The sequence below is a fragment of the Acromyrmex echinatior genome, chromosome 1, assembly GCF_024713525.1.
Source record: "Acromyrmex echinatior isolate Ae372 chromosome 1, ASM2471352v2, whole genome shotgun sequence".
Classification (NCBI taxonomy): Eukaryota; Metazoa; Arthropoda; class Insecta; order Hymenoptera; family Formicidae; genus Acromyrmex; species Acromyrmex echinatior.
In genome coordinates this window covers 7,166,798-7,193,204 of record NC_141852.1, presented here as the reverse complement: position 1 = coordinate 7,193,204, position 26,407 = coordinate 7,166,798, and the positions used below count along the sequence as shown (strand labels likewise).

The 26,407-nt window shown below is 38.5% G+C and overlaps 3 protein-coding genes across 11 annotated transcripts in view; 2 read left to right on the top strand and 1 right to left on the bottom strand.

Annotated features, from left to right (window-relative positions):
• Positions 1-584: 584 nt before the first annotated feature.
• On the bottom strand, positions 585-13,894 carry CdGAPr (GTPase-activating protein CdGAPr). Of its 4 annotated transcripts, none has more exons than XM_011062341.2 (8): positions 13,367-13,894; positions 11,262-11,468; positions 10,064-10,201; positions 9,597-10,001; positions 9,147-9,477; positions 8,726-9,059; positions 7,729-8,644; positions 585-7,384 (listed from the first exon to the last, which is right to left on the bottom strand). In XM_011062341.2, exons 2-8 carry the CDS (start codon positions 11,340-11,342, stop codon positions 4,931-4,933), a joined length of 4,659 nt encoding a protein of 1,552 aa, XP_011060643.1. In that variant the 5' UTR covers positions 11,343-11,468; positions 13,367-13,894; the 3' UTR covers positions 585-4,930. The 4 variants fall into 4 exon arrangements, with proteins under 4 accessions (XP_011060643.1, XP_087267300.1, XP_011060644.1 ...); XM_087411174.1 differs by having other exon boundaries at positions 13,502-13,894; XM_011062342.2 differs by lacking the exon at positions 13,367-13,894 and adding an exon at positions 12,846-12,953.
• The window catches only part of ACC (acetyl-CoA carboxylase), a 28,692-nt gene continuing 15,387 nt past the window's right edge, over positions 13,103-26,407 (top strand). Inside the window, exons 1-2 of one of the 6 annotated variants that reach the window (XM_087411156.1) lie at positions 13,103-13,219; positions 26,052-26,355. In XM_087411156.1, coding sequence (XP_087267282.1) covers positions 26,162-26,355 — 194 coding nt within the window. In that variant the 5' untranslated portion in view covers positions 13,103-13,219; positions 26,052-26,161. Of the gene's footprint in view, positions 13,220-19,667; positions 21,635-23,655; positions 24,384-26,051; positions 26,356-26,407 lie in introns of those variants that run through there. The other 5 variants (XM_087411155.1, XM_011062338.2, XM_011062337.2 and 2 more) reach the window with 5 other exon arrangements.
• On the top strand, positions 16,733-18,573 carry LOC147910905 (histone-lysine N-methyltransferase SETMAR-like). The gene is made up of 2 exons (XM_087413357.1): positions 16,733-17,581; positions 18,454-18,573. Exons 1-2 carry the CDS (start codon positions 16,733-16,735, stop codon positions 18,571-18,573), a joined length of 969 nt encoding a protein of 322 aa, XP_087269483.1.

Here is a 26,407-nt window from a genome sequence, read left to right as displayed (position 1 = left end):
CGCGCAAACTACGGGGTGAAGACACGGCACCCCGCGATACATTCTGTCCCTTTCTCCTTCTTTCTCTCTCTCTCTCTTTTGGTACTTGACGAGATCACTATCTACACAGCGTGTTTAAAAATAATTGCCGTAGTAGATCCAGCGATAGTCACGGAGTCGCCCTCACCTCGGCGCTTCCTGGCCTCTCGAGTGGCCCTCGTTTCTACGATATAAAGGCGAACCTCAACCCCTCGAAGTTGTGCGAGGGCACACGCCGACCTCTTCCGCCATCGGTCGAGTAGTACCCCACCTTTCATCCACTTTATCACGGCGTTTAAAGAAGTAAAGACTAAAGGTCCTTTATACGTGTCGAGTGAGCTCACCTCAAGATGGACCCGCTCGAAAGCAGTCGAGGCTTTACTCGTGGCTCGACAACGTGACGACGACGACGACCATGACGGAAGGAAATGAAGCGTCCGGTTTGTCGCGCGAAACTAAAAAAAAAAGGAATGTACTGATACAGTTCCCATTTAATTATCGCATTAATTATCCATGCATTACGTAGATATGCGCGGTCATGGAAATTCCAAGAAACATCACTCTGCTTTCTCGGTGTTTACAGTATTTATATTTATTTCACGTACAACTTGCATATATTATAATTATAATCGACAAACAGTAGTCTCTCATAACGGAAACAATTATCATTAAATGCGATTATAACTAAAAGGGGCAAAGATGCGCCCAGCCGGATAAGGCGTGAGCCTCTTACACTCAAAAACAAGATTACTATATATCTATATATATATATATTAGCCTTTGAATATTACAGAATTAGTCTGTGTGTCTGTGTGTGTGTGTGTGTGTGTATCATTTTATAGGAAACTTTTTACTTTCCAATAGTTTTTAGTATTGTTTCGTATCGTTTCTTCCTCATGCCTTTAATAAGAACTTCTATCGACTATTTTATAGGAGACTGTGGGAACCTCAAACTTATTAAAAATACACATCGCTCGCGGATGTATTGTTATTGCGCGTTATATTGTGCACAAGCATTCGTCATTAGGTACCTCTTTGTAAGGGGGTTTTTAGAGACGTTGTCTAGACATTTCTCTCTTTTTAGGCCATTACCATTTCGGATAAAAGTACCCAGGGAAGCGCGCGCAAGCGCGACTATTGGATCTCTGTTTTAACAATTAATAGTCAATAATCGTAAATGTACGTTATAGGTGCGGCATCCATTTGGCATTACAAATACTTCGAAGCTTTTAATTGACCAATCAATAAATGCTACCGGAACATTTGTAGCATCAAGTGAACCGTGGCCCATGCGTATCTGAATGCTGCTTACAGATTTTCGCGACAGAGTTACATGACTAAGATAATCGAACCAGGAATACAGGGCATGCGGGAGAGCACAACAATGCAACGATCGTTGATATCAATTTCTGATTATCATACGACTCGACGTTAATGCTGTTCAACAAAAAATTTTTTTTCTCGAGCACAAGAAGAAGCGTAATCGTTTCCTAGAATTTTAATAAAAATAACTTTTTTGACTTTTTAGCATTAAATACGATCTTGTGTCCAGATTGCTTAATTACGTCACAATTTGGAGGTATTTTATTATTTTAATACTTTGATAGTCATGTCACTCATATCTGGGTGACGGTTTTATTCATCCGATATAAAAAAAACAATTTTATTAAATATATAGACGTTAACAAAAAACAATGTATATATTATATAAAGACATAAAAAAAAACATTTACAATAACACATCGAATTTATTGAGATCAGTGTCGAAATCAGAAGTTAAAGCGTTAAAGTTACAAAAGAGAGTAATTTTAATACATTTTAGTATATTGTAATTATGATGTTTGTTAAGTCCGACCTACATAGTGCGCAGAACGCAGGTCACAAGTCGCAAATGAAACACATTTCAGATTATAATAGGTCGCAGACCGCAATACGTAGAACGCGAAAGTTGAAGTTCAACTTCCTGTGTGTCCTGCAACCTATTATAATTAAAATACATTAAGTTAGTTTCTAGTCTTGTAACCTGCGATCCATGTTATATAGATCAGACTGTAAAGAAATTTTATTATAATCCAAATCAAGTGTGTTGATTGTTACATTAATTTATATTAAGTACATTTAACTAATTAAAAGGAATTGGTTTTGTGATTAAAAATATAATAGTGTTAAAAATATTTTACAATTATAGGATCTATTGTGTCAAAGTTGTGACTTTAATGTTACAATAGACTTTATTAATAATGCAGATATTTTTAACCGTAATCGACAAAATTGTTTTTAAAGTCTTATACAAATCATATTTGAACAATTCAGCCAATTGACCAATGCGATTAATCAATTTTTTTATTGACCGAGATCTCGAAGCAGTTTCTAGTATTGTGAACACAAAACTTAAGGGATGAAAGTTCTAACATGCTTAATTTTGATCGCAATAAAATTTTCTCAACACGTCATATATATAGTTACGTCGACATATACATTAAAATGATCTTTTTTGCAACTTTCATTTTTCAAAATTATTATTTAATAGAACAATTTGATAAATAAGATCGTATTCAGTGCCAAAAGAACCTAAATGGAAAACTAATTTCGTTCTTGTGCATTTTTTATTAAACAGTTTAATTAACGTTAAAAAAACAGTCATGTCGACGAGCGAAATGAAGAAACATTGTTCAATACGAAAACCACGATTTCGAATCTTCGCATGCAAGAATTTAAACATCATTGCGCGCGCAAATAATAATTCTAATTAAATGCCTTGAGAATATGCAAGAGCAAAAACTATGGCTGCATTCGCTTTGACGCTCACAGCTTTAAGCATGTCTTCATCCTTGTTATTTATCAAATATTAAAGATAAATACTTAATAAACGCTACAAGCATCAAAGTGAACGCAGTCTATATTTCCAGCTCTTGGAGTATTAAATTGCAGTTTGTTCGTTCGTCGCGTTCACAGAAACAACGCAAATACGACCGAAATCGTATTCAAGAATTAGTCCCAGTCTTATTAAACGGTTTTTAAACCGTGTTTAAAAGAAAGAAATGCTCAGCTTTTTGCGCTTTTACGAAAACGATAAAAAAAAAGGAATATTTCGCGCGCGAAAATATCATCGGTCTCTTTTCCATAGAAGAGACCGATTAAAACTGCTGAGAAAAAAAAATGAAATGAGATAAAAAAAAATTACAAACGTAAAACTAATCTCAATGTCGCATGACATATAACTTTGTCCCTAATAGGGGTGGGATGAGGCGAGATGAGGTAGCTAAGCAGAACTGCTGCTTAGTAATACAATATAATGAAACGCGAGGCCAATACACGCGATACTATAGAATAACCGCTTATTTAAGATAGGAGAAGTAATCCTGTGATCCGATAGTAATCTTGATTTTAAGCAAGCCTTCCGTCGACAAGCGCATTGTTATAGAAATTAATATGTTACACACATATTAACTAACTGAGAGAATTAACATGTTTCCAAAAGATATATCTGTAGATATCGCCATTATGGACCAGTCCATAATGTGAGAATAACATTAGCGCGCGAATGAAACGCTCAGTTTAACGTCGTGAGTCCATCGAGACTCGCAATGCGCAGTTAAATTTTATATTGTATATACCAGAAATTTCCGCTGCTACGAGAGAGAAAAGATGCAAGACTCACCTAAATTTCGGCGGAATTATAATTTCGCTAAAGAGACGACTAGGTTTTATGTAGCTCGTAAAGGAATTTAATCTCTCTAAAGAATTTCAAAAGATTCTTTTTTTCTATAACCCCAGATCTACAATAGATTTTTAAGTCTTAAGTTAAGGAATGGACGAATCACTTATTCTCCTCGTATTCGACTGTAATTGAATCAATTTCTTACGGCTTACGGCTTAAAACACCTATTGTAGATCCGGACTAAGAGATTTTTACCTATGACATGTAAAAGCAACAGGTGAGTCCAACGTCTCGTGTAACGTCGTGAGACTCTACATGAGACGAGATATTATTGACTCTGGTACATACAAAGCAGCTGAGATATTACATGCGCACGCGCGTTTCCTTTTCACTAGCGTAACAGTACAAAGAATATAAGTAAATATAAAAAATCAAATATAATAATATTAATAATGATAATAATAATTACAAGGAAAATCGTTATTAGAGCTTCTAACAATAATAAAAATGAATACCTTTCTTCAAATTCATAATAAATTAATAATATTGAAATTTAAAAACGTTCGTACAATTCAGCTAACAATGGCGATCGACGATACAAAGATAGATCGCGCAACTCGTTTCATCCTCATCATAATTCACCTTTATTATCAACCACGATATGCTGCGGCCTAACTGATGAGATTCAAGTGAAAGCGATTTAGTGAATCTAGTAAAAGAGCGTTTGGCAAAATTACATAAACAATATGTTGTCGAATGCAACGGCATTCGCTCGTGTAGTACAAATAAGCCCAAGTTAGCGTACATATATATATACCTGGGATATTGAATATAAATTCAATAAAAATATATACGAGCCGTAAAGTTATGTAATTTAAGATAAACGCATTCTCTATTATTACCGTTTAGACATACATTTGCTCGATCAGTCCCATCATTCTAATTAGTTGCCTCATATTCAAAAACAAAAGCAGACATGGCGTTAAGAACAAGGTTGATAGAATTTGGTCGTATGATTGATTAACTTGACAGCTGTCCTACGTAATTCGCGCTTGTTCTAAAATGCAGATAGATAGTAGATATCGCATTACGCGTTAACTACTCAAAAATTTATTTTTACTACTACAAGAGAACGATCTCGCTCTTTCTCTGTCTTTCTTTCTCTCTCTCTCTCTCTCTCTCTCTCTCTCTCTCTCTCTCTCTCTCTCTCTCTCTCTCTCTCTTTCCTGATCTTACAAAGATCGATTTTTATTAATGAAGAGACGGTCTTGAAGCTCTCTGTTTCAACCTGGTTAATAACGCCTGCTCACTGTCATCTTCTGTTTTTGATGAAACTCCGCGAAAACTCTCCGACCGATACTTGTCTCTCAAGAACGTCCTTCTCTCTTCTTTGTACTTTTCGATTCTTTCTCTACACTGCGGATCTCCTAGATCTAGACCGCCGAGATTCCTCAGGTGAATCTTTTCGGAGACGCTCGAGCAGATACCGGAGCTGCTACCGACGTTAGGCGTCGAGCAATGCTGCACGTCCTCGGACGTTGGTTTCACCGACAGAGAGATGTCTCCCGTCATCCGGTTAAACTTTGCCTCATCCAAGGAGCGGCTCAGCGTTGCCCGAGTCGCCCTCGCGTGACGTGCTCGCAAGCAAGGTGGTAAATGCTGAGACGGCTCTTCGAACTTGCCTCTCGCGCAGTCCAACTCCTGTCTCATCTTACTCTCTCTAACGATCTCCCTGCCGATCTCCGAATCGAAGCTTCTTCGCTCTCTAATCGTTTCGCTCTCGTATTTTCTTCTTACGGGTATGGACATGTCTCCTACAGCGCCTCCAGACAATCTCTGTAGGGCTAACTCCTGCAAGATCGCCGCGGTATCCCGTGGTGGAAGAACCACCGTGTCGTCGACAGTCGGAGACGAGGCATTCGTGAATGTACTCGATGTGTCTAATGTCCGTTCCATCAGCTCGGATGCCCCTTCTGGGGCGTGCGCTACTTCGCAAGGCTCAGCCGCATTCTCCGAAGGAATTCTCACTTCGATGTTGCCTCGTATTTGACTGGCTTGTAAGCTAGCGCCCTTGTGACTTTCGTCGCTACGTTTGGAAGCGCATTTGCGTATCTGTTGCGTATTACTCTGCTGCTTCTGTAAATTATTATATCCGAAACTTTGGCACTTTTTTGACAGTCCGTTCGTACAGTGGTCGTTGTCACAATCGTCTCGTATAACGCTCGTTTCCTGATCCCCCTCAGGTTTATTCGAGAATCGCGGATGATTCGTGACGTGTAAGGTTCGCGTCGCGCAATCTCGTTGCTGCGCGCTGATGTCTCTCGATAGACGACGATAGTTCTCGAAGGTTTCCATTTCCCCAAACAGTTCTTTATCGTTGCGTACTTCATTCCGATTTGTACCAAATACGTTTGCGTTGTCCGCCTCGATGTAACACGCACGAACCTGTTGTTGCTGCTCTCTCGCGTTAGACTCCTGGCTCGTATTTACATTCGTAGTACAAGAATATCGATTGCCATTCTCCCGGTCGCATAATCGAGAATGGGCGTCGTCCACAAGATTATCCTCGTTTACGAGGCTCAAACTCGTCTGTAAATCAGCCTCTTCTCGTTCGTGCTCGTGACTCGTGTACTTCTTCGTATCGGTAACATCGAGTATCATCTCCTCGCTTTCTTGCGTCGATATACGACTTCCCGTCGAATTGTCGACTCTCATGCAGAAAGTCTCCGCGGTTGGAGACAAGGTGAGTTCCAGCAATGTTCCGGGAACGTTCTCCGACGCTAGATTCGCATTGCTTTCCACGAAGGAATCGTTGGGACTAGTCGATTCGCTAATTGGCGTTGTAAAGGAATTAACCACTGTTCTTCCGACGATTACCCAGTCGCCGGAGTCGTTGCTGCTGCCCGTTGCGCGCGGACTTTTCGCATTGGTGAACACTTTGTCGGAGGTATCGCAAATTATGAATTCGGACTCTTGCAATTCTTGCAGAGTTTGTTCATATGACATCGGAGAATCGAGATCGGTCGTATTAGATGACAATCTTGGCAAATCGGCGGTAAGGCTATTCGATGGATCGGATTCGTCGCATCCTTTAACTGTTTCTTCTTTCTCCTCATATGATTTAGATGATGTCTCCACAGAATGTAAACTCAGTCCGCTTGTCACGTCCTTACGAGATACGGCAACCCCACTAGATACTGTCTCTTCGCACGAAGAGGATAATTGGTTACACGATGTCATCTCTGTATCATTGAAAACGGAGGCAACCGTACTCGAATGAGTTGCGACGCGATTTTCAGTGCGCGAAAGCGATGTGGTGGTTACGTTCCTATCGCGCAATTCCGCTCGCCTGTCGTATGTTATAATCCTCTCACATGGCTCCAATCTTTTGTCCCGATCTTCAAAATTTATAGATAATCTATGGTTAGGATCCGACGATTTTTCGGAAGACGACACACTGGTTTCCTTCAACTTATTCGTATCGCTTCCATCGCGCTCATCGCCAATCTCTAACGGCAAAGTGAAACTTCGAAAACTTATTCTAGGGCTATTAGCCGGTGCCGGTGAGGTGGAGTGAGACGTGCCTTGCAATGTGGCAGGGGTTAACGGCGTAGAGGCTTCTGATAACAGCGGTAGATAGCCTGGTGTTTGTAATGGAGACGGAGTATCGACACTGTGAATATCCGCACTTGTTGCTACCATGACCTGAAACATTTTAATTAGACATGATGTATGCTCGAATTTAAATGGCTAAACTTCGGGAGCATATAGAGAATTCGGAATCGATAAGTTGAGAAAAAAAATCCTTTAGAGATATGCTCGTTTTTGTTTGATTTGGAGAAAATCGGTAAAACGTAAAAAAATAGGTAAAACGTAATTTTCGAAGTATTATTATTTTTAAAATGGAATATTATTGTTTTCGTGCATATCTCTGAACTTTTTTTTCTTACTTTATCAATCCCCTACACTCCCAAAGTTTGACTATTTACATTTGGAACATTTTCCTGTATATGGAAATTGATTTATATTGACTAATTTACGTTAATTACCTGATCGGGGCTTTGGCTATCTATGAAACGCAACTCAACGTCGCAATGCAGTCTTTCTTCTAAACGAGATCGTTTTCTCTTAGATCCACCGGTTGCAGTGGCACATTGATTTCCTTCGGTTCTCTGTCGACGCGGCGAGGCCTCTACCGACGCCACTCCGCCACCTTCCTCTTCCGAAAGCATTCGCATCTCTCGCTCTTCGAGATCAAAATTGAGTTGTATTTCTGAGAGATCCAACGGCGAGGATGCGTTGGGCGCATCAGCCAAGTGGTCAAAGTACGAGTCATGCGAAACGGATCGACTATGACCGCAGGTTCTGATAGGAGGTGGTCCTCCTAAGAGGGGACCCAATCCATCCTCGCCGTCTAGACTGTCGGCACTTTTGACGGGTCTTAATCGTCGCAAGGAGTTCATAGAACTCGGCACTGTTTCCACTTGAGATGGCGTGCCAATTTGTCTCGTTTTCTCGACAGCACCCTTGCCGAACAGTGCTCTCCAATTAAGAGAAGGTGATCGTTTCGAGCCATTTCGTTTGCGTGGTAGCTCTATGACAGTATGATAACGCAGAGGCAGGCCAGTCGGACCCGCACCTACTTCTATGTAATCGGGTTCACCTCTAAAACTTCTATTGCGCGCTTCCTCCAAAGTAAGCAGTCTCGCGGACGTAGTGATTGCTAAAGATTTTGGTCTGCCGACTGGGCCGTCCCCGAATATGAGTTCCGCGTAGCAAACTAGAAATTCCGTCACGACTGCTTGGACCCCGACGCCCTGAAGCGCCGCCACGCCACCCACTTCCAATTCCTTGCATCTTAAGAGATTTGGCGCCCAGACGATGGCCACGTTGCGCGGAGTCATACCTGTTTCCGTACCACGTGCGGCTACCCTCACCAGATGACGCATCAGATATTCCAGTGTCCTGAGTATGATTTGAAAGATAGAATAAACTGTTGATTGCTACGACAGAACGCCATAAAGTGAAAATAAAGGACAAAATTACCTGTAATGCGGTGGCGGTAACTTTCTAACTGCGTCTCTCATACGTCTCAATCTCTCGGCATCGCTGCCAGCTTGAACCGCATTGACAAAAGTGGAATAAAGTTGGTATGTGCACAATGGATTTGGCAGCTCTCTAAAATACATCTTCAATAACGACGCTACAGAGTGGATATCTTGCAAAATACTTTCATCGGAATGCAACGCTGGTACTCTATCTTCGTCAAAGGCGTTCCGCAGTTTTTGAATGTTGGACGTTACGCCACTAAGGCGGTATATACCGTCGACTAGACCATGTTTCTCTATGAATTCTGCACAGCATGTCAAAACGGTAGGCACTACAAAATAAATAATGTTTCTTTTTCTTTGTACAGTTTATACTCAACAAATATAAATTATTAAATGTGCTATAGAATAAAATTTACCATCTTGACCAGAGTTTAATAGATGTTCTCCCAAGTCACAACCAAATACACGTTCTCGCAATATACCCGATTGTTTTAATCTCCGCCTAGAGGGTCGATTTAGTATAAAGGATCTAAAAAAAGCGATAAGTTTGCCATGTTTCCGGAGCACGGGCTTTACTGGTAACCTTGATCTGACCGTCGTTGAAACAGTCAAGTGACGCGGTACTTTGTCCCCAATTACAGCGACGCATTCGGCTGGGAAAAACCCAACCGCGAATCCATGCTTTCCACGCCACCACGTGCTTTCCCCCGGAGGGGGCATGTCTATAACGGATATCATATCGCCTACCTGTTTGTCACGCAAATCGTTTTAATTAGTAATCGTCACAAATTTTCATGACACAAACATTTACAATGTAGCCAATTGTATTTTTTAAACAAAAGCGTTTTAGTGAGTTATGCCGTTACCTGGAAAGAGATCTCATCTTGTGCTTGAGCGGTGTAAGGTCTCACGGCGTATGCTGCAGCGACGGCTGGAGTATTAATAGGACAGGAATCTGATTCGGGTACCAGAATTCTTCTTCCTCTGTTATCGAGTTGTAACCAATTTAATACTGGGCCGCAGTTTAGGCCATCGTGATTCAGCTGCGAGAACCGATTCAAGTAATCTTTTAGCATATCACAGGCATTTTTTGGCCGAACATCTGGAAGCTTCGTTAAGGAGGAAAACTTTCTGTCGAATATGCACCGATGTAATTGCTTATCAAACATGACAAAGTTGTCGTAAGATCTCTGTAGCGTCCAACACGCATCTCCGGATGTTATTCGAACGGCGTAGCTCTCCGAGTCGTTGGAACCTTCATTGACGGATACCTGAAAGCCGAGTTGTGTCTCTTAACTGGATCTTTCGCATGTGTTTCGCGTGTCTAGCGTACCTCCAGAGTACCAAGCTCGACATGCTCGTAGTGAAAATGGGCACATTCGTCGAGTTTCGGAAAGCGTGCGATATTACTCATGTTGCTGCCAGAACTAATAGGCGTGCCGAAATCATCCGTCCGATTACCACCCAAGCTCTGTAATTTCATTCAAAAGAATAAACATTGAGAATTCAATCTGGAAGTTAATATCAAATTTATATAATAAATTCAATATTCTCTTGCCTAGGTTTCAAATCTGGTCTACAATATATATAATAAATCTTTAAATCTTTTGCCCTAAGCTCTAAACTTTCCAATTGTAATTTGATTAGTATGCTTAAAGCTTATGATTCAAGGAAGTATTGGAAACGCTTCTTGCTAGGAAAGCAAGACATCACAATTTAAAGCATAGAACAAAAAGTTAAAAATTACATTCATTGTAGATTTTAGTCCTGATCTATTAGCGAATTCGATTGAATTAGTACATTTGGTGCATGTTAAAGCCGTTATACCTACATTTAATTTCAATATAAAAATGCAAATATTTTGAATTATACAATATATTTTACTTTTTCTTCTCTTCTTCTTCTTCTTCTTCTTACGTTAGGTCTCTAACCTGTGTGTTACACCTCTCTCATATACTTGTGGTGTGCTGATTATTCAATTGCCACGGGAGTATGGGATCTACACTTTTAATGCCGATTCTAAACGGCGGAATTTTTCGAGAGATGTTTTTGTAAACAAGAATACTCTCGGGAGGTTGCCGGTCTTTTTCGAGAGGAGACACGATAAATAAATATTTTAGTTTCTACTGGGATCGAACCTCTGAAATGATAGATCAGTGTCTACCATGCCAACGCTCGCACTCGACATTTTATCTAACAGTATAATAAAGTGTATTGAATATTTTATGATTTAACTGGTTTTTATAATAAACATATATCTTTATGTACAACAGCTTTAATGTATACCAGTACACACCGAGTCAATCGAATTCACTATGGCAGGTGTAACAAACTTTTAGTCCTTTGCCTTAAATTCTAAATTGTAACGTTTGCTCTATAAACTTTATAGTTGAAATCTAGCTTGCTTAAAGCTTAGAAATTATGGCTTAAGGCAGCAGTGGAAATGCTTTTTGCCAGAAAAAGACGTCACAACTTAAAGCTTAGAGCAAAAAGCTACACGAATTCATAAGATGCATTTTAATTTCTTTAACCTTCGTCTGAGACTCGATGTCGGTGAGTCGGTGAGCACGAGGTCTCTCCTGCGTCGTCGACGGCCCGGGCATCTTTTGCATCCTCTCCGTGGACGAGGATGAGGAGGACGAGGATCCAGGCCTTTGACCCGATTTGCCACGTGCCAGGGTGACGGCCGAGTTTCACGTTCCTCTCGATCGAGCCATCGTTTCCTTCTCGCAGTTTTTCTACACAGACGAGATGAGAAATCTGAACACTGTTTTCAAGGCACGCTAGACACAAAGTTCTCGTAAGGATGCCTCATTCGCATCTTTCAGAGAACAATCACTTTTGATGTTGGCTATTTCAGAACTCTGTTCATTTAGGATTTTAATAAATTCACTAAAAATATATCTCATGTCAAAATCGATAGAAATTTTAATATAATCATGAAACACAGCGCGATTTTATCGACCGACGTTTCCCTCTCATCTATGATACATCTTTAGCGTGTCTGCGATCGTTCGCAAAGAAAGCATCCGCTTTTGGAGATGAGATCCGCCTGCGACACTTTTTTTTTCCTCAACAGCTCACCACATGCGCTGTGTATCGCCTGTTATCCAACGATCAACGCAGATAAAACTAAAAATAAAGCCGCAGTAGATAAAAAAAAAACAAAAAAAGATCTTAACTACATAATTCTATTTCGAACGTATCGTAAACGTTATTTTAGCACGAGCAGAGCGAGACGAACATTTTGAATTTCGATATTTAACTCAATTCTCCGTCATTCCTCACGATAATTCCACATCGTCGGGACGTTCTCGAGCACGGCACGGCATCGTTCCTCCTGTCGTCGTGTAAATCGTGTCAAACGCGCTTCGGGGCGTTTTGATTCGATCGACTCCTGCGTCCGTCCACGGTGCGTGATCGAGGAAGGTTGTAATGCGCGCGGAGGGGGCTGTCGGCACTCGGCACGCTTAACAAGGCGAGTCTATTATCTAAGGCGCGCGCGGAAGTGCCAATAACCCGAAGGCGTACGTCGACAGCGGCGACGACGACTGTTGTCTCCGTTTCAGCCTCCAAACGGTCGCTCAGTAACCATGCGAATCAATATACGCTTTTTACGAGAGGACTTTAAAGAGCCAGAGATCCACTATTTCAATCAACTCATTTGAAGACGATACGGCCCATCGAATTGCCAACAATCCAGGCCTAAGAAAAGGGAGGTCTTCCCGACTTCAAAACTCAACGCGGGGCGTATTTTAACATTAAAATTTAATATCGAGCTTTCCGACGCGTCGCGCGACGACGTGAGAGAGAAATCGCAAATTCGCGTGCGCCGTGATTCTTGTATCGCATGTTGCAGCGCGTTGGTACGATATGCGAAACCGCGAAGCAACAAAGTAGCGGATTCACGGCACTCACGCACGCACGCACGCACGCGACTCGAGCGAGGGGGAGAGAGAGAGAGAGAGGGGGGGGGGAGGGCGAGCGGGAGACGTGTATATTTACATCGCGACGTGAACGGTAGGCCATGGGAGGTAGAGAAGAGGAATCGCGGATACGCGGGACTGAAGGGGATAGACGCGGAGAAGCGGAGAGAAGGAAGGGTTTATACACACATCGAATGTTCGCGCACCGGCGAAATCGCAAAGACTGCGAACAGCTGTGAGCCTCCGCAGCTTTTCCCCCTCTCACGTACGGTCCGAATCTTCCTTCGCACGGGGGATATAACGGCGCTATTATGTCACGAGAGTGGTCTCTTTCTCTCCGCCTCACTTTCTCTCTTTTTCGTTCAGCGGGACGTCCGACGCTCTGTCGCGCACGCTCGAGGGTTGGACCAGTCGAGAGGCATCGAGAGGCATCGAGAGGGGAAGGATGGGTCAACGCGACACGACGTTTACCAACGTTTACGAAGAGAGCCGCTCCGTTCGATCTCATTCTGATTTCTGACGTTCTCTCATCGTTCTTGTATTAATACGGCGCAACTGAAGAGGTATCGCTTTGGAAACAAATGCTACTTTGATTACTTCATGTCGGATAATCATTGGTCATTAAAGAGGAACACAGTGCTCCATCTTGGAACACAGGCCGGGCGCGGAGTCGCGGACTTGATTCGACTTCCGAAAGGGAAATAACGTACCCGCTGCTGTCGCTCCCGAGTCCCGATGTCCCGATTATGAGAACCCCTGGTCAGCCGGATGTCCCGCCGCGTGTCAGAGAGGAACGTACGCGCTTTCGCACCGCGTCTGACTCCATTTGCCCTTCGTTTACGTACGAGCGCCGTGACGTGACGTTGAGGCCGTTGAGGTTGCTGCTCGCGCGAACCGAGTCCAACGCGACGGCGATGATCTCGCTGAGGTCGCGTTTTCACTCCGCATCACTTCACCGTTCCGCTCGCCGCCGATCACCGATTCCTGACGATCCTGATGCGCACAAACACAATCGCAAGGGCGGCCGCGCAGAGTTAACCTTCGTCGATAACAGACGATCGACGATCAAAGATATTTCTTTTCGACGCGCTGCCCACCCACCCGCTACCCGCTGACCCACCTATCTACAACTACTCCTCGATCTAACCTAACTTTGCTTAATAACCTAACCTAGATGAACTTAATTCGACGCCAGAGTTAGGATATATCCATACAATTTGCATAGCCGCATACACTTATGCATAAAGAAAATTATCCAATCGTATATCTCTTACAAACTTGCACGTAAAATGTGATTGGATAATTTTCTTTATATATACATTTATGCGGCTATGCAAGTTTGTGGATATACCTTTAGGGGGCTCCACACAATAAAAGGAATAGGGAACAGAGAACAGAGAATAAGAATTTCAACCTATTAGAAACTATATATTCCACAATACATGATTTTTGATAGTTGAAATTCTTATTCGCTATTCTCTCTTCCCTGTTCCTTTTATTGTGCGAAGCTCTTAGGGCCATTCCACACAACTTGCATAAACGTATGCTTAAAGAAAACCATTCAATCATATCTTACGTTTGCCTTTATGACAGAAATGTGATTGGATAATTTTCTTTATGCATATGGTTATGCAAGTTGTGTGGAATGGCCTTTATGACCGCAGCACAGACTTTTGCACAACGCATAACGCATAGTGTATAAGCGAATCAACTAATCAGAATCTTTCCTTTCTTTCCATTTCATAGAAAAGAAGAATTTCGGTTGACAAACTCCTTTACAAACTCCTATTGTTTTGTCGGTACCGGAATCTGCAGCGCCCTTGCTTAAATAACTCATGAGCGAGAATTAAAATCTTATGTGCTCCGTCATATTAATGAAAAATATATAATGGAGTAAATTTTACTTCCACGAATTCGAGTTGAAGTACAAGATGAATCAGTGATTCCGTCTATGACCGCATCGAAAGAGAAGTATCTCCAATGCTGGCTGATTTTTGAATGTCTAAGAAATCGGACTGGTCTTCCTGCTAAACTATGACTTTCAACGGGGGATTTCGTGAGTTTTTTTCAGCAAAAGACTGACGTGTTTTTTCTTGATTTTATACTCTACATTTACCAACGAGAAAATATATCAAAGACGGCCGACCTTGGGAAAATTTTTGTGACTATCAATAGAATCTGGGAGATTCAGAGATAATTGAAGAACGATAACGTTATCGACATTTGATATAAATTTGCGATTATTGATATAATAATATTTGGATAATACATTACTAAATTCATGATTTCTTATTACGTAAATGCTGCATAAATAAGTATGTATATTTCTTGTATATTGCCGCACAATTATTTTTTTCTCTCTCTTAGTACTGTATTATTAATTTTTTTACTCTTAATCACTTAAATTTTAACAGTCGTGAACTTCCATAAGATCGGCTACTGTTTTTAATAATATTTCATTGGTGCTATATTCTAATCAAGAAAAAACACGTCAGTTTTTTGCTGAGGAAAACATGAAATCCCCGTTGAAAGTTTAGCAAACGAAAATGGATTGAAATGAATTGAAATCATGGATTCAGATTTTCAGAAATATTGATTCACGAATGTTAAAATGAATGCTTTTCAATACTAAATGCATTTATATTCATTTATAAGAATTTATAAGAATTTTTATTTACTAATAAGGTAAAATGCAAGGTGAATCAGTGATTTACCACACCGAAAAAGACCAAGTACCTCCAATAACGACTAATTAATTTCTAAATGTTCTAAGACTTAAGAAACAAAACGAATTAATTTTCTTTCCAGCAAACGAGAATGGATTAAAATGGATTGAAATTTTTTTCTATCCGAATGCGTATTTTAAATAACGAATACTTTTTTAGATTTAATTGGATTCAATTGGATTCAATTAGATTCAATTGGATGCAATTGAATTGAAAAATTGTATTTCCTATTCACAAAATTTTGAATTGAATAGTATTCACAATGCACAGAAAAAGTTAATATTATTTTTAGATTGAAAGGCATAGAGATATGCTTCATGCAATTCCTATAAATGAATAAAAATGTGTTTAAAATTGAAAAGCATTCATTTTAACATTCGTGAATCAATATTTTTGAAAATCTGAATTCATTTCAATTCATTTCAATCTATTCTCGTTTGCTGGGAAGACATCTTTTAGTTTTGTCGGAAAGACAACTTAAAAAAAACATCTTTTCGTCATCTTTTTTTGGTTGTCATTTTGCAAAGCAAAAGATCGACTAAAAGATATCTTTTCGTATTGCCGAAAAAACAACATGAAAGATATTTTTTCGTTATTTTGGTACTTTTCATCACTCATTTGCGAGTAATGCGCGAGATCGCCACCAGATGGACGTGATGGAGTTCAGTTTCTCGTTTGAAAATTATATGGAACAGAATAAAAGATGCAGCATTATAAGAAATTTTACTCATGTTCTAACGAATACTAATCAAATATTGTTTTGTAATCGGGTCCCCAAAGGAGACTATGATGAAAGAAAATGACTCGCACATAGGACGCGATAAAGATTGCAGAAAATGGGACGTATATTGTCAGTCATGCAATTTTATTTTGTTTTGAATAACAATTAATTTAGGAATTCGATGTTATTAAACTTTATATGTATCAAAATATAAAAACTAAAAGAAATATTAAAGATGATAAAAGATATCCAAAGAAGTCATTCTTTAAATATTATATGGATAAGACTATAAAATTATTAATAGTGCGACATCTGTCGTCTTTTAATCATCTTTTCGTCTACTATACCAGCTTGATCAAAAAGTTTCCGGAAGAGACCACCAGGTGATGCTCTGAATCAGTTGATTTGAGTTCTTTTTTTTGGCTAGGTTGCCACATCTATCATTGACATTTCCATCAAATTTTATCGCCATAGCTTGACATTTGTAAAAATTACGCCGTCTTGAGTACATCTACCTCTGCGCGTGTTTTCGATTTTTTACAGTTTTAAAAATGGAGTTGAATTTGCAACAACGAGTTTGTATTAAATTTTGCGTTAAAAATGGATTCAATGGTGCGAAAACCTTGGAAATGTTGGGAAACTGTTTCGGCAGTGATATTCTAAAGAAAACAACCGTTTACGAGTGGCATGAACGCTTCAGAAGTGGTCGTGAATCCGTCGAGGATAACGAACGCAGTGGCAGGCCGTCGACATCGAAAACCGACGAAAACATCAATAAAGTGAGAGAAATGTTGGCCAATAACTGCAAATTAACTATCAGAGAGCTGGCAGAGGACTTAAACATTGCTTATGGATCCGTTCAGGACATTGTAGTTAATGATTTGGGTTTGCGCCGTGTTGCTGCAAAGTTGGTCCCAAAGGAACTGAATTTCATGCAAAAAAGGGACCGCGTTGACATCGCCAAAGACATGATTGCCAAGACTGAATCCGACTCAACATTCATCAAACGCATCATTACTGGAGACGAGACGTGGGTTTATGAGTACGACACGCAATCCAGACATCAGGCGAGTGAATGGAGAGCTCCAAATGAGCCAAGACCAAAAAAACCACGTCGTTTTCAGTCGAAAAAGAAAGCGATGCTCACGGTTTTCATGGATTACAACGGTATTGTACATCACGAATTTTTGTCAGAAGGTCAGACAGTTAATAAGGAGTATTATTTGGGCGTTATGAGACGTTTGCGTGAAGCAATTCGCCAAAAAAGAAAGGATTTGTGGATAAACAACTCGTGGATTTTGCACCATGATAACACACCGTCGCACAGTGCCATCATTATCCGTGAATTTTTGGTCAAGAACAAAACGAATACCATCCAACAGCCATCGAATTCACCCGATATGGCTCCCTGCGATTTTTTTCTGTTCGATCGAGTCAAAAAACCACTGCGGGGAACGCATTTTAACAGCCGAAAGGAGGTAATGGAAAAATCGAAGACGGCTCTGATGGCTATACCAATAATAGAGTTCCAGAAATGTTTCGAGAGCTGGATCAAGCGCTGGCATAAGTGCGTTGCAGTCGCTGGAGAGTACTTTGAAGGGGACAATATCACTTTTGATGAACTTGTATTTTGAATTTTCTGAATGAATTCCGGAAACTTTTTGATCAAGCTATATTCTTATAGCTTGATCAAAAAGTTATAGTATTCTTTCACTAAAAGATATCTTTATGACAATTAGTTATCTTTTAGTTATCTTTTAGACCACTTTGTGCTCTCTAAATATCTACCTAATATTCGTTATCTGTATTCTGTAATCATATTTCTTGTGTAATTCTTCCTATACAATTATTTATTATTATAAATTTTTATAATTAAAGAAATACATTTTCATGTAAAATAAATATCAAAAAATACAATATATTTTTCTTCGCTATTTTAGATAAACTTACTTTTTACAAATAAAATATAAAATTTATTTCATAATCTATATTGTAATTAATTTTTTAAGTAATCCAATTATAAAAAATAACATTTTTTAAAAAAACGTTTTTTAAAATTAACTTTTATTTTAGTCCATTAATTTTAATTTAATTCAATTAACAGAAAAGATTAATTTCTAATCTAATCCTTAAAAAAGAACAAAGTTTATGTCTCATTTTTTGTTTTCTTGATATTTTCGTCTTCCATCGTCTCTGCTTGTTTCTCCCGAGCGGAATGATTACGAGATACGATCGATAATAAATTGGTTGAAAGTGTCATTTGCGCTCCAAACGAGCTATCTGTTCGTAATACCTCGAAGCAATGATCCCGAAAATTGACATTCCCACTGTGTCTGATAATATCGCTTAGTGCGATGCTCAGTACGCGACAGGATTTGGAATTTTGATCGGAAATGTCATAACTATGATCTACGGTTTTTTTATTCATGCTCAGGTTCCGTTAAGCAAATCCAAAACTGCTTTAATTTAAGACGTTCCTGTGATGCGACTTTGTCCTGCAATTAAATTCGATAGAGAATAATGATCAGTATGACAAATAAAAATAAACGAGTTAATAAGGAAAAAGTGTATTCCGATATTTTATATATGTTATTTGTGTATCACTACTTTTACTCGTAAATCTTAATCACATCCGTAGTTAAGAATTGGCCAATTACAGTCATTTTATTCTTCAGAGGAATATCTATGGTCCGTTTCAATAATTACGGATGTTATTAAATTCGATTAAGGATGCTATGTAAATGTAATTACTAACAAAATATTATTGGAGATCGAATTTTGTAGAAGTTTGTGTGAATAAATTTTGTTAGTAGTTTTTAACTAATTACTGTTCATAATAGATTGATTATTCATATCAATAATAATTGTAGAAAAAACTTTAGAGCGTTTACAATATAAGATATTATTACGTTATAAATATATGCATTCTTATTTATAAAATATCTGTACTATATTACATACAGTAGAGCTAATGTCTATTTTCAAGTCTATCTCTAATGCAGATCTATCGAATTTGTTACTCGGTAAAAAATTTTGTATACATGAATATATATAAATATGTATAAACATGCCTAACACGCATAAATATTCATAAACAGATAGAATTATACATGATGAAATTAATTATATATCTATATATCTTTTTTTTAATAAAATTTCTTAAATTTTTATTAAAAATGATAATATTTTTTTTTAACATCAAAAATAATTAATGGGACAATTTTTGCATTATTTGTTTTAGAAAAAACCAAATTTGAAAAAATGCCACAAAATTTCCTCATACATAACTATATACGTATAATTTTATATACAATTATTAGGTGTTGGAATTAATTCGTAGCGTTTTTTAATGAAAGAATGTTATTTATTTCACATGAGCATTAAAAAATACATTAATGAAAGTACTTCCCATCACTTGTAAAACGCTACGAATTAATTCCAACACCTAATACAATATATATGGGCAATTTTTTTACATTTTTTTTACATTTCTCTAAACTTGATTTTTTCTAAAATAAACAATGTGAAAATTTTCCTTTTAATTATTTTTGATGTTTTCTTATTATTATTATTTATAGTATTATTATTATTATTTATAGTACACTGAAAAGTATTGTAATTTTATAAATAAAAGAAAGGATATATGAACGCATATGCATGTTGACATATCTCATACATAATTATGTATCTTTATAAATATTTATACATGTGTGTTTATACATATTTATACAAGGTGCGTCCCAAAATTTTCCGAACTTTTGAAATAAAACAACGGTTTACTTTTTTTTTCAAATTCAAATTGTTTATTCAAAGTAGTCCCCGTCGGACTCAATACAACGTTTGGCACGATCTAAAAGCATTTCAAATGAGTGTTTTATGTCGTTCAAAGGCACGTCCTTCAGAATAGTGGTACAAGCCCTTTGGATGTCTTCTACGTCCACATACCGCTTTCCTTTCATGGACAAATGCATTTTGCCGAATAGGTAGAAGTCACAAGGTGCCATATCAGGCGAATACGGGGAATGGTTGATTGTTAAAATGTGATTTTTAGTCAAAAAATCAGTGACAAGTGTCGAACGGTGAGATGGCGCATTATCGTGTAACAAGCGCCAACTTCCTCCTTCGCGATATTCTGGCCGAATACGACGAATGCGGTGCACCAAACGCTTCAAAACGCTTACATAGAATACAGCATTAACTGTTTGGCCTGCTGGAACGAATTCTTTGTGCACAATACCCTTGGAATCATAAAAACTTCGATGGAATTTTCGTTAATTGTCGATTTTGGGCGACCTGTATGTGCGTCGTCATTTATGTCCTCACGACCGTTCTTGAATCGCGTATACCACTCATAAACACTGGCACGGGCTACACAATTATCACCATAAACTTGTTTCATCAAATTATGGGTTTCGGTAAATGTTTTACCAAGTTTAAAACAAAACTTAATATTGGCTCTTTGTTCGAAGTTCATTCTCGTACCGATGTATACAACATACTGACACTTGAGACGCCATAACTTCGTTTCCACTGAACCAAATGTCATGAAATTTTTACTGGAAGTCAGCTAGGGATGTACCTTTCAAATGCGCAATCGAACACACGGATGGCGCCACCCGACCTATCCCTTTTGAAAAAGTTCGGAAAATTTTGGGACGCACCTTGTATATATCCATGCATAAAAATTTTTTTATTAGGTACTAAACAGCAGAATGTCTAGATGACACATTCTTGGGATGTCCTTGAACATTCTTAATTCATTGTAATTCATTGTATCTTTTTTTTAGATATATTTAAAGATATGATCAAATATCTTCGTTATTTCGAATAATCGCCGCGTCTATTTATCTACTAAACATATCAATGGCCGGTATTCATAGTCGGATTTTATTATAATTAAGACCGCATTAGTGACTTAAAACATTACTTAAAACAGTCTTAAAATAAGAACCGACTATGAATACCGGCCTCTGATTGATCCATGACATCTCAAGACTGTACTTAAGACGGTCTTAAATATAAGATGCGACTATATGCGAATATCGGCCAATGAAATAATTATAATTCAGACTTTGCGTAGACGGCGTATTTGTGCGCCGCACCTGCATTGATCAGAATAACGTGTATGTCGTACATCTTGACTAATCCCGACCGGTAAGGACGAGCGCGAACGATGACAGTACAGTGGCATGGGCATACTCGTCTGTTTTTTACGTTTCACGTAACGATTGCGCGCGATTCAGTAGCGAACGTAGGGATCGTCCGACGTTCATGTGGAGAAAAAAATAATTACATATAGACGTATATAGTCACGCGGTGACGGTGATTCGGCCTGTCGCAAAGCGATCTCGACGATCTACCGGCGTCACTCAGATGAGGTATAACGAAACACGGTGAACGACCGAATCTCCGAATTTCCATCCCTTTCGCGAAATCGCCGACTCGTCTCGAATGACAGAACAAGAGCGAAGGGACGAACTTAACCTCCAGGAGAAGCAGCGGGTTGCTCCGGCCCGCAAGATTCGTCATCGGTGAGTCGACGTTGTGTCTCCTCTCATTCACGCGCTTAGATAATGAATAAATTTCTGCGAGGCGAGGCGTCTTCGCTTCGCGCCGGGATCAGATCGGCGAGTGTTGACACGCGATCTTTCTCGAAATAAAAACGTCAACACATTGACCAGATTCGTCAATGAGATCCGTGGTGCGGTGGGTCCAGAGGTGTTACGTGGATCGCCTACATGAAGCATCACCAGCATCGCGCCACGTTACGTCACGCCGCGCGCGCGCGCAGCCAATCAGCACCGTTCCTGCGTCGCCTGACATTCGGCTCAGCCAATCGTCGGCTCCCCTTAATTTTTCGACATTCTCGTGTGGAAATCTATGGACCACGCGAGGACCACAGTCCACGAGTCGTCCGTAATTTGAAATGGGACTTCAAAAGAGAAATCGAAAGTTCTTCCTTCTGACCTTCAGAGACGCATTTAGATTTTCGATCCGAGTGTTCTTCGAGTATCATGTTATTCTTGTTTAATATTCGGTAAACAGAAAAATGATACCTGTACTCCGTTCTTTCGCACGTGGAAGTTTCGCGCGAGAGGTGATACTCGAGAATTTCGAAAACTTAATTGACTTCTAGTCCGCGTGTCGAGGAAAGTTATCACATGTTTTATTCACTTTGATTTTCATTTCACTTTCATGTAGATGTAGATCATTCATTCGCGAGATCAAAACCGCTTGGGAAATTGTTGATGTTTCGTTCGCACTGAGAAAAAAGTGTTTGGTATTTGTGATTAATTGGATGGTAAAATAATTATGATTAGGAGCTCCATTTTTATAGTTATTATACTGTTATAATGTTAGTAATAATTATTATATTTTTAGTTCTGTCAAAAAATATATATAGTTAGCACCGAAAATGACTATAAATTATGATAAAGTGTATAGTGAAATAATTATAGTTAGGCTCTTTTTTTTATAGTTTATAGTTACTGTACGTTAGTAACAATTATATTTATAATTTTCAACAAAAACATAATCGGCACTGAAAATGACTATAAATTACAGTTATATTATAGTAAAATAATTTTACTGTAATTTTGCATGATGAAATAATTATATTCAACAATTCCATTTTTATAATTATTACGTATATAACGTTAATAATAATAATAATATTTATATAGACCTATCAAAGATACAGTTGGCATCGAAAATAACTATAAATTTATAGGTAAATGTAATTGTAAAACTATTATATTTTATCACTCGATATGCAAATATCTTGTTGAAGCACGATTGAATATATTTCCATGTATAACGCGTTCACAATACTTGGCGACAATGTAAACAAAAACGCATACCTCGACCTTGTTCTTTCATCCTTACGCGTGTAAATGAACGAGTGCCTATAGACCTATTTTTTTGCCTGAACTTTTACGTTAATTCATCTTTCTTCCTTTTCTTTTCAAGAGGAAAGAAGAGGAAGAAAGATGAACTGTTCCGGCTCACACAGCGAGAAAAATTTTGGATATTTGTAACTCTAAATACATGTTATTATAATTATGATTATTATTGCTATAATGTTAGTAATAATAACTACAAAATGGATACTAAATATTCTAAAAGAATTTAAGAGATGATTCCAAACTTTGTATATGATTAAAATTTCATCAAAATAATTCTAGTTGTCGAAAATACACACCTTATATCTTTGACTTTAATTTGTTTCGACTTTGTTTTCGAATCATCTCTTAAAATTTTTTAGAGTACTCATAGGATTTATTCTGTACGTTTAAAATTCTATGCACACATATATATATATATATATATATATATATATATATATATATATATATATATATATATTTGGCAACTGAAAATATCTATAGTTATTAGGTGTTGGAATTAATTCGTAGCGTTTTACAAGTGATGGGAAGTACTTTCATTAATGTATTTTTTAATGCTCATGTGAAATAAATAACATTCTTTCATTAAAAACGCTACGAATTAATTCCAACACCTAATATTACATTACAGCAGTAATAATCATAATTATAGTAAAAACTAATCTTAATATTGTTTATAGTGAAATGTAATTATAGTTACAAGTGCTACAAATTTTTTTCCCAGTATAAAATTCACTTTTGTTCATTTACCCAAGAATATGGCACGGCAACAAGAGATTGATGCGATTGTCGGGTGAAGAAAAAGAGAAAGAGGCGTGAGAAATAAGCTTGACGAGGATTGAAGAAGTAGGGCCTCAACAAAAAAACAGTCGTGAAATGTGGAACCTAGTCGTAGATCAACACGCTATATTTTGTCAATCTACAACTACGACTTACGTCTCACGACTCAGTTACGGTCGCTTTGTTAGACCCGTGGAGGCGGAGTAAATTTGCAATGAATACAAGACGCGCGAGAACTCCGCGTGGAATGGATGATCGACGTGATTGCCGCATGATCAGCCGACGTTACCAAGACGACCCTTGAACCTGGGCGAGCGTCAGACGTGTTCGGCTTGTGCGAAACGTAGTTGAATGCCCCGCCACGGGACAGTGCAACTTGTTTCACTTCGATCTCCCTGCTTCCAGCGAAGTCAGTGTAGTGCGCGCGATCCGGTGCGAGACGTTGTCGTCTTCAATATCCTTTCGGCCGCGTATCTCTTCAACGCGGTGGCCGGTTTGCTTCGAATTTACATGCCGCTCGTAAGAGAAGAGGAGATATCAAGAAGTGGAGTGAACGTAACTGGGTTACTACGCCGTCTTCTGGACTTTCTGTACGGTACTTCCTCGTAATTCATATACCACATACGCAAGTCCACGTGCATTTCTGGCGAAAGGATCGGAGCGTAAGTTGAATGTACGAGGAAAGTGACACTTCCAGGAAGCGGAAGAAGCCTAAATTGGAGCAGTGAAACATAAACGGGGGATTTACTTTTTGTACCTTAATACTTTGATTACCTTAAACGTTATGTTATATTTGGATGATGCGTAAAGAAATTCACGTGAGTCATCATTCATTTAGGAGTGATGGTTTTATTTATCTGATTTTATTACGCTGGCAAAAAAACTGGTTTTATTAATTAAATATGATGTCAAGGCTGTGTTCAGATTCTTACCAGCCGAATGTCATCCAGGTATCATTTTGTCTTTGTTGTTTACTGTATGTTAAACATGAATGACATGACATCTGGGGAGGAAATCCGGATGAAAATCCGAACACATCCCATTATGTTTGTTGGAAAAAGAACGAATTATAATGTTTCTAGAAATCATCATATGATTAATTCCTTCTTGTTAAGTATATGAGAATTTCTTGATAATGATATTAAAATTATTTAATTAAGTCAGTATAATTTTTTAATGAAGAAACGTCTAGTAAATATAATTAGAAGTTGTATATAAAAATATTGATTAAATTCTTATAGTTAAGTCTAACTACAACAATCACTAGTTACAACATATCGAGTCCAATCATGATAATCAAAAATTCTGTTTAGTTACTAAAATGTATTCTATCATATATGCTAATAATAAAAAATTTTTCTTAATGCAAGTATAATATTTAAGACATTAAAGAGTCAGTATAAATTATAAGCATTTAAAAAGTAATAAAGTAAAATAATATTGGATTTATTAAACTCAATATCGGAATCAACTTGGCAGTCAAAGTTTTAAAACGCTGCTCCAATTTAAGGGCCGCGACACAAACTTTTGCATGAACTGTAACGCATAACGCATAAAAGAATCAACCAATCTGAATCCTTCCTTTTCTTCCACTTCGTAGAAAAGAAGAATTTTAATTGATTGATTCTTTTATGCGCTATGCGTTACACAAAAGTCTATGTCGTGGCTCTAAACCTCCTGGAAATTTCGATTACGTTTCTGTCACTTTTCTTGTACACTCGGTTTACGCTCTTTTCTTACTTCCGCTAGTAACCGTGTCTACTTGACACTTGAGGGTCTTTCCCTTGAAATGATCACGGGATTCATGGACCACCACGTGCGATGCCACAATGCATACTCTTTCTTCTCTTCTTTCCTCTTCCTATTTTTTCAAAGGGAATGTCCCTTGCAATGTCTACCTGTTTTATATTACCGCGCGATCCTCTTAATAGTCGCGGGGTCTACAATAGAAGTCATAGCGGTCATTGGGTCTTAAGTTGTAGAAAATTAACCAATCGCAGTCGAATATAAGAAGAATAATCGACTATGACTAGTCAGTTTTCTACGATTTTCTACGACCACTACGACTTCTTTTATAGATCCCGCGCGTAAGATCCTTTATATCCTTTATATCCTTTTAATAATAAATTCTTTCGGACGAGTAGCAAGCTTTTCAAAGTGTCCTTAACGTTGATCCTTCTAAGAGAGATTGTCATGTGGTCCAAAATTTTCTTCAAAATTATCGATTCCACGGGTGTGTACATCCGCGAATGTGTTTTTAAAGGTAACATCGAACGCGTGGAGTTACCGCCTTCCGGTTCGGCGGAATCCAGTAAGGAGACTGTGGAGACTGTCCACTGTATCAATCCGTTGGAGTCCGTTCGCGCGAGAGAGATGGAATCGTCGGTGAGCTTTGTCGTCGGGGACCCCGAGCATGGCGAACAAGAGCTCAATCCCAATCGCGATACTGATCCTAATGAGGTGCAGGAAATCGAAGATATCTTCCCGAGCGATGGGAGCGATAACGGCAATTTGCAGATGCAGATCAATGTCGCGGCAGGATTGGTCGAGCGGCGTAAGCGCCTCAGGTGATTTTTGTATCTTTTTTTTTTTTTACCCCATTACATTGGGTGTGATAAT

Bases quoted from the DNA above. Each gene is read 5' to 3' on its own strand.
- CdGAPr (XM_011062341.2), bottom strand. From the start codon at position 11,342: ATGCAAAAGATGCCCGGGCCGTCGACGACGCAGGAGAGACCTCGTGCT. The intron at 10,002-10,063 runs GTACGCTAGACA...CTCGGCTTTCAG, and splicing joins TCGAGCTTGGTACTCTGGAG to GTATCCGTCAATGAAGGTTC. The intron at 7,385-7,728 runs GTAATTAACGTA...AAAATGTTTCAG, and splicing joins ATAGCCAAAGCCCCGATCAG to GTCATGGTAGCAACAAGTGC.
- LOC147910905 (XM_087413357.1), top strand. From the start codon at position 16,733: ATGTTGGGAAACTGTTTCGGCAGTGATATTCTAAAGAAAACAACCGTT. The intron at 17,582-18,453 runs GTAATGGAAAAA...AATATCGCTTAG, and splicing joins ATTTTAACAGCCGAAAGGAG to TGCGATGCTCAGTACGCGAC.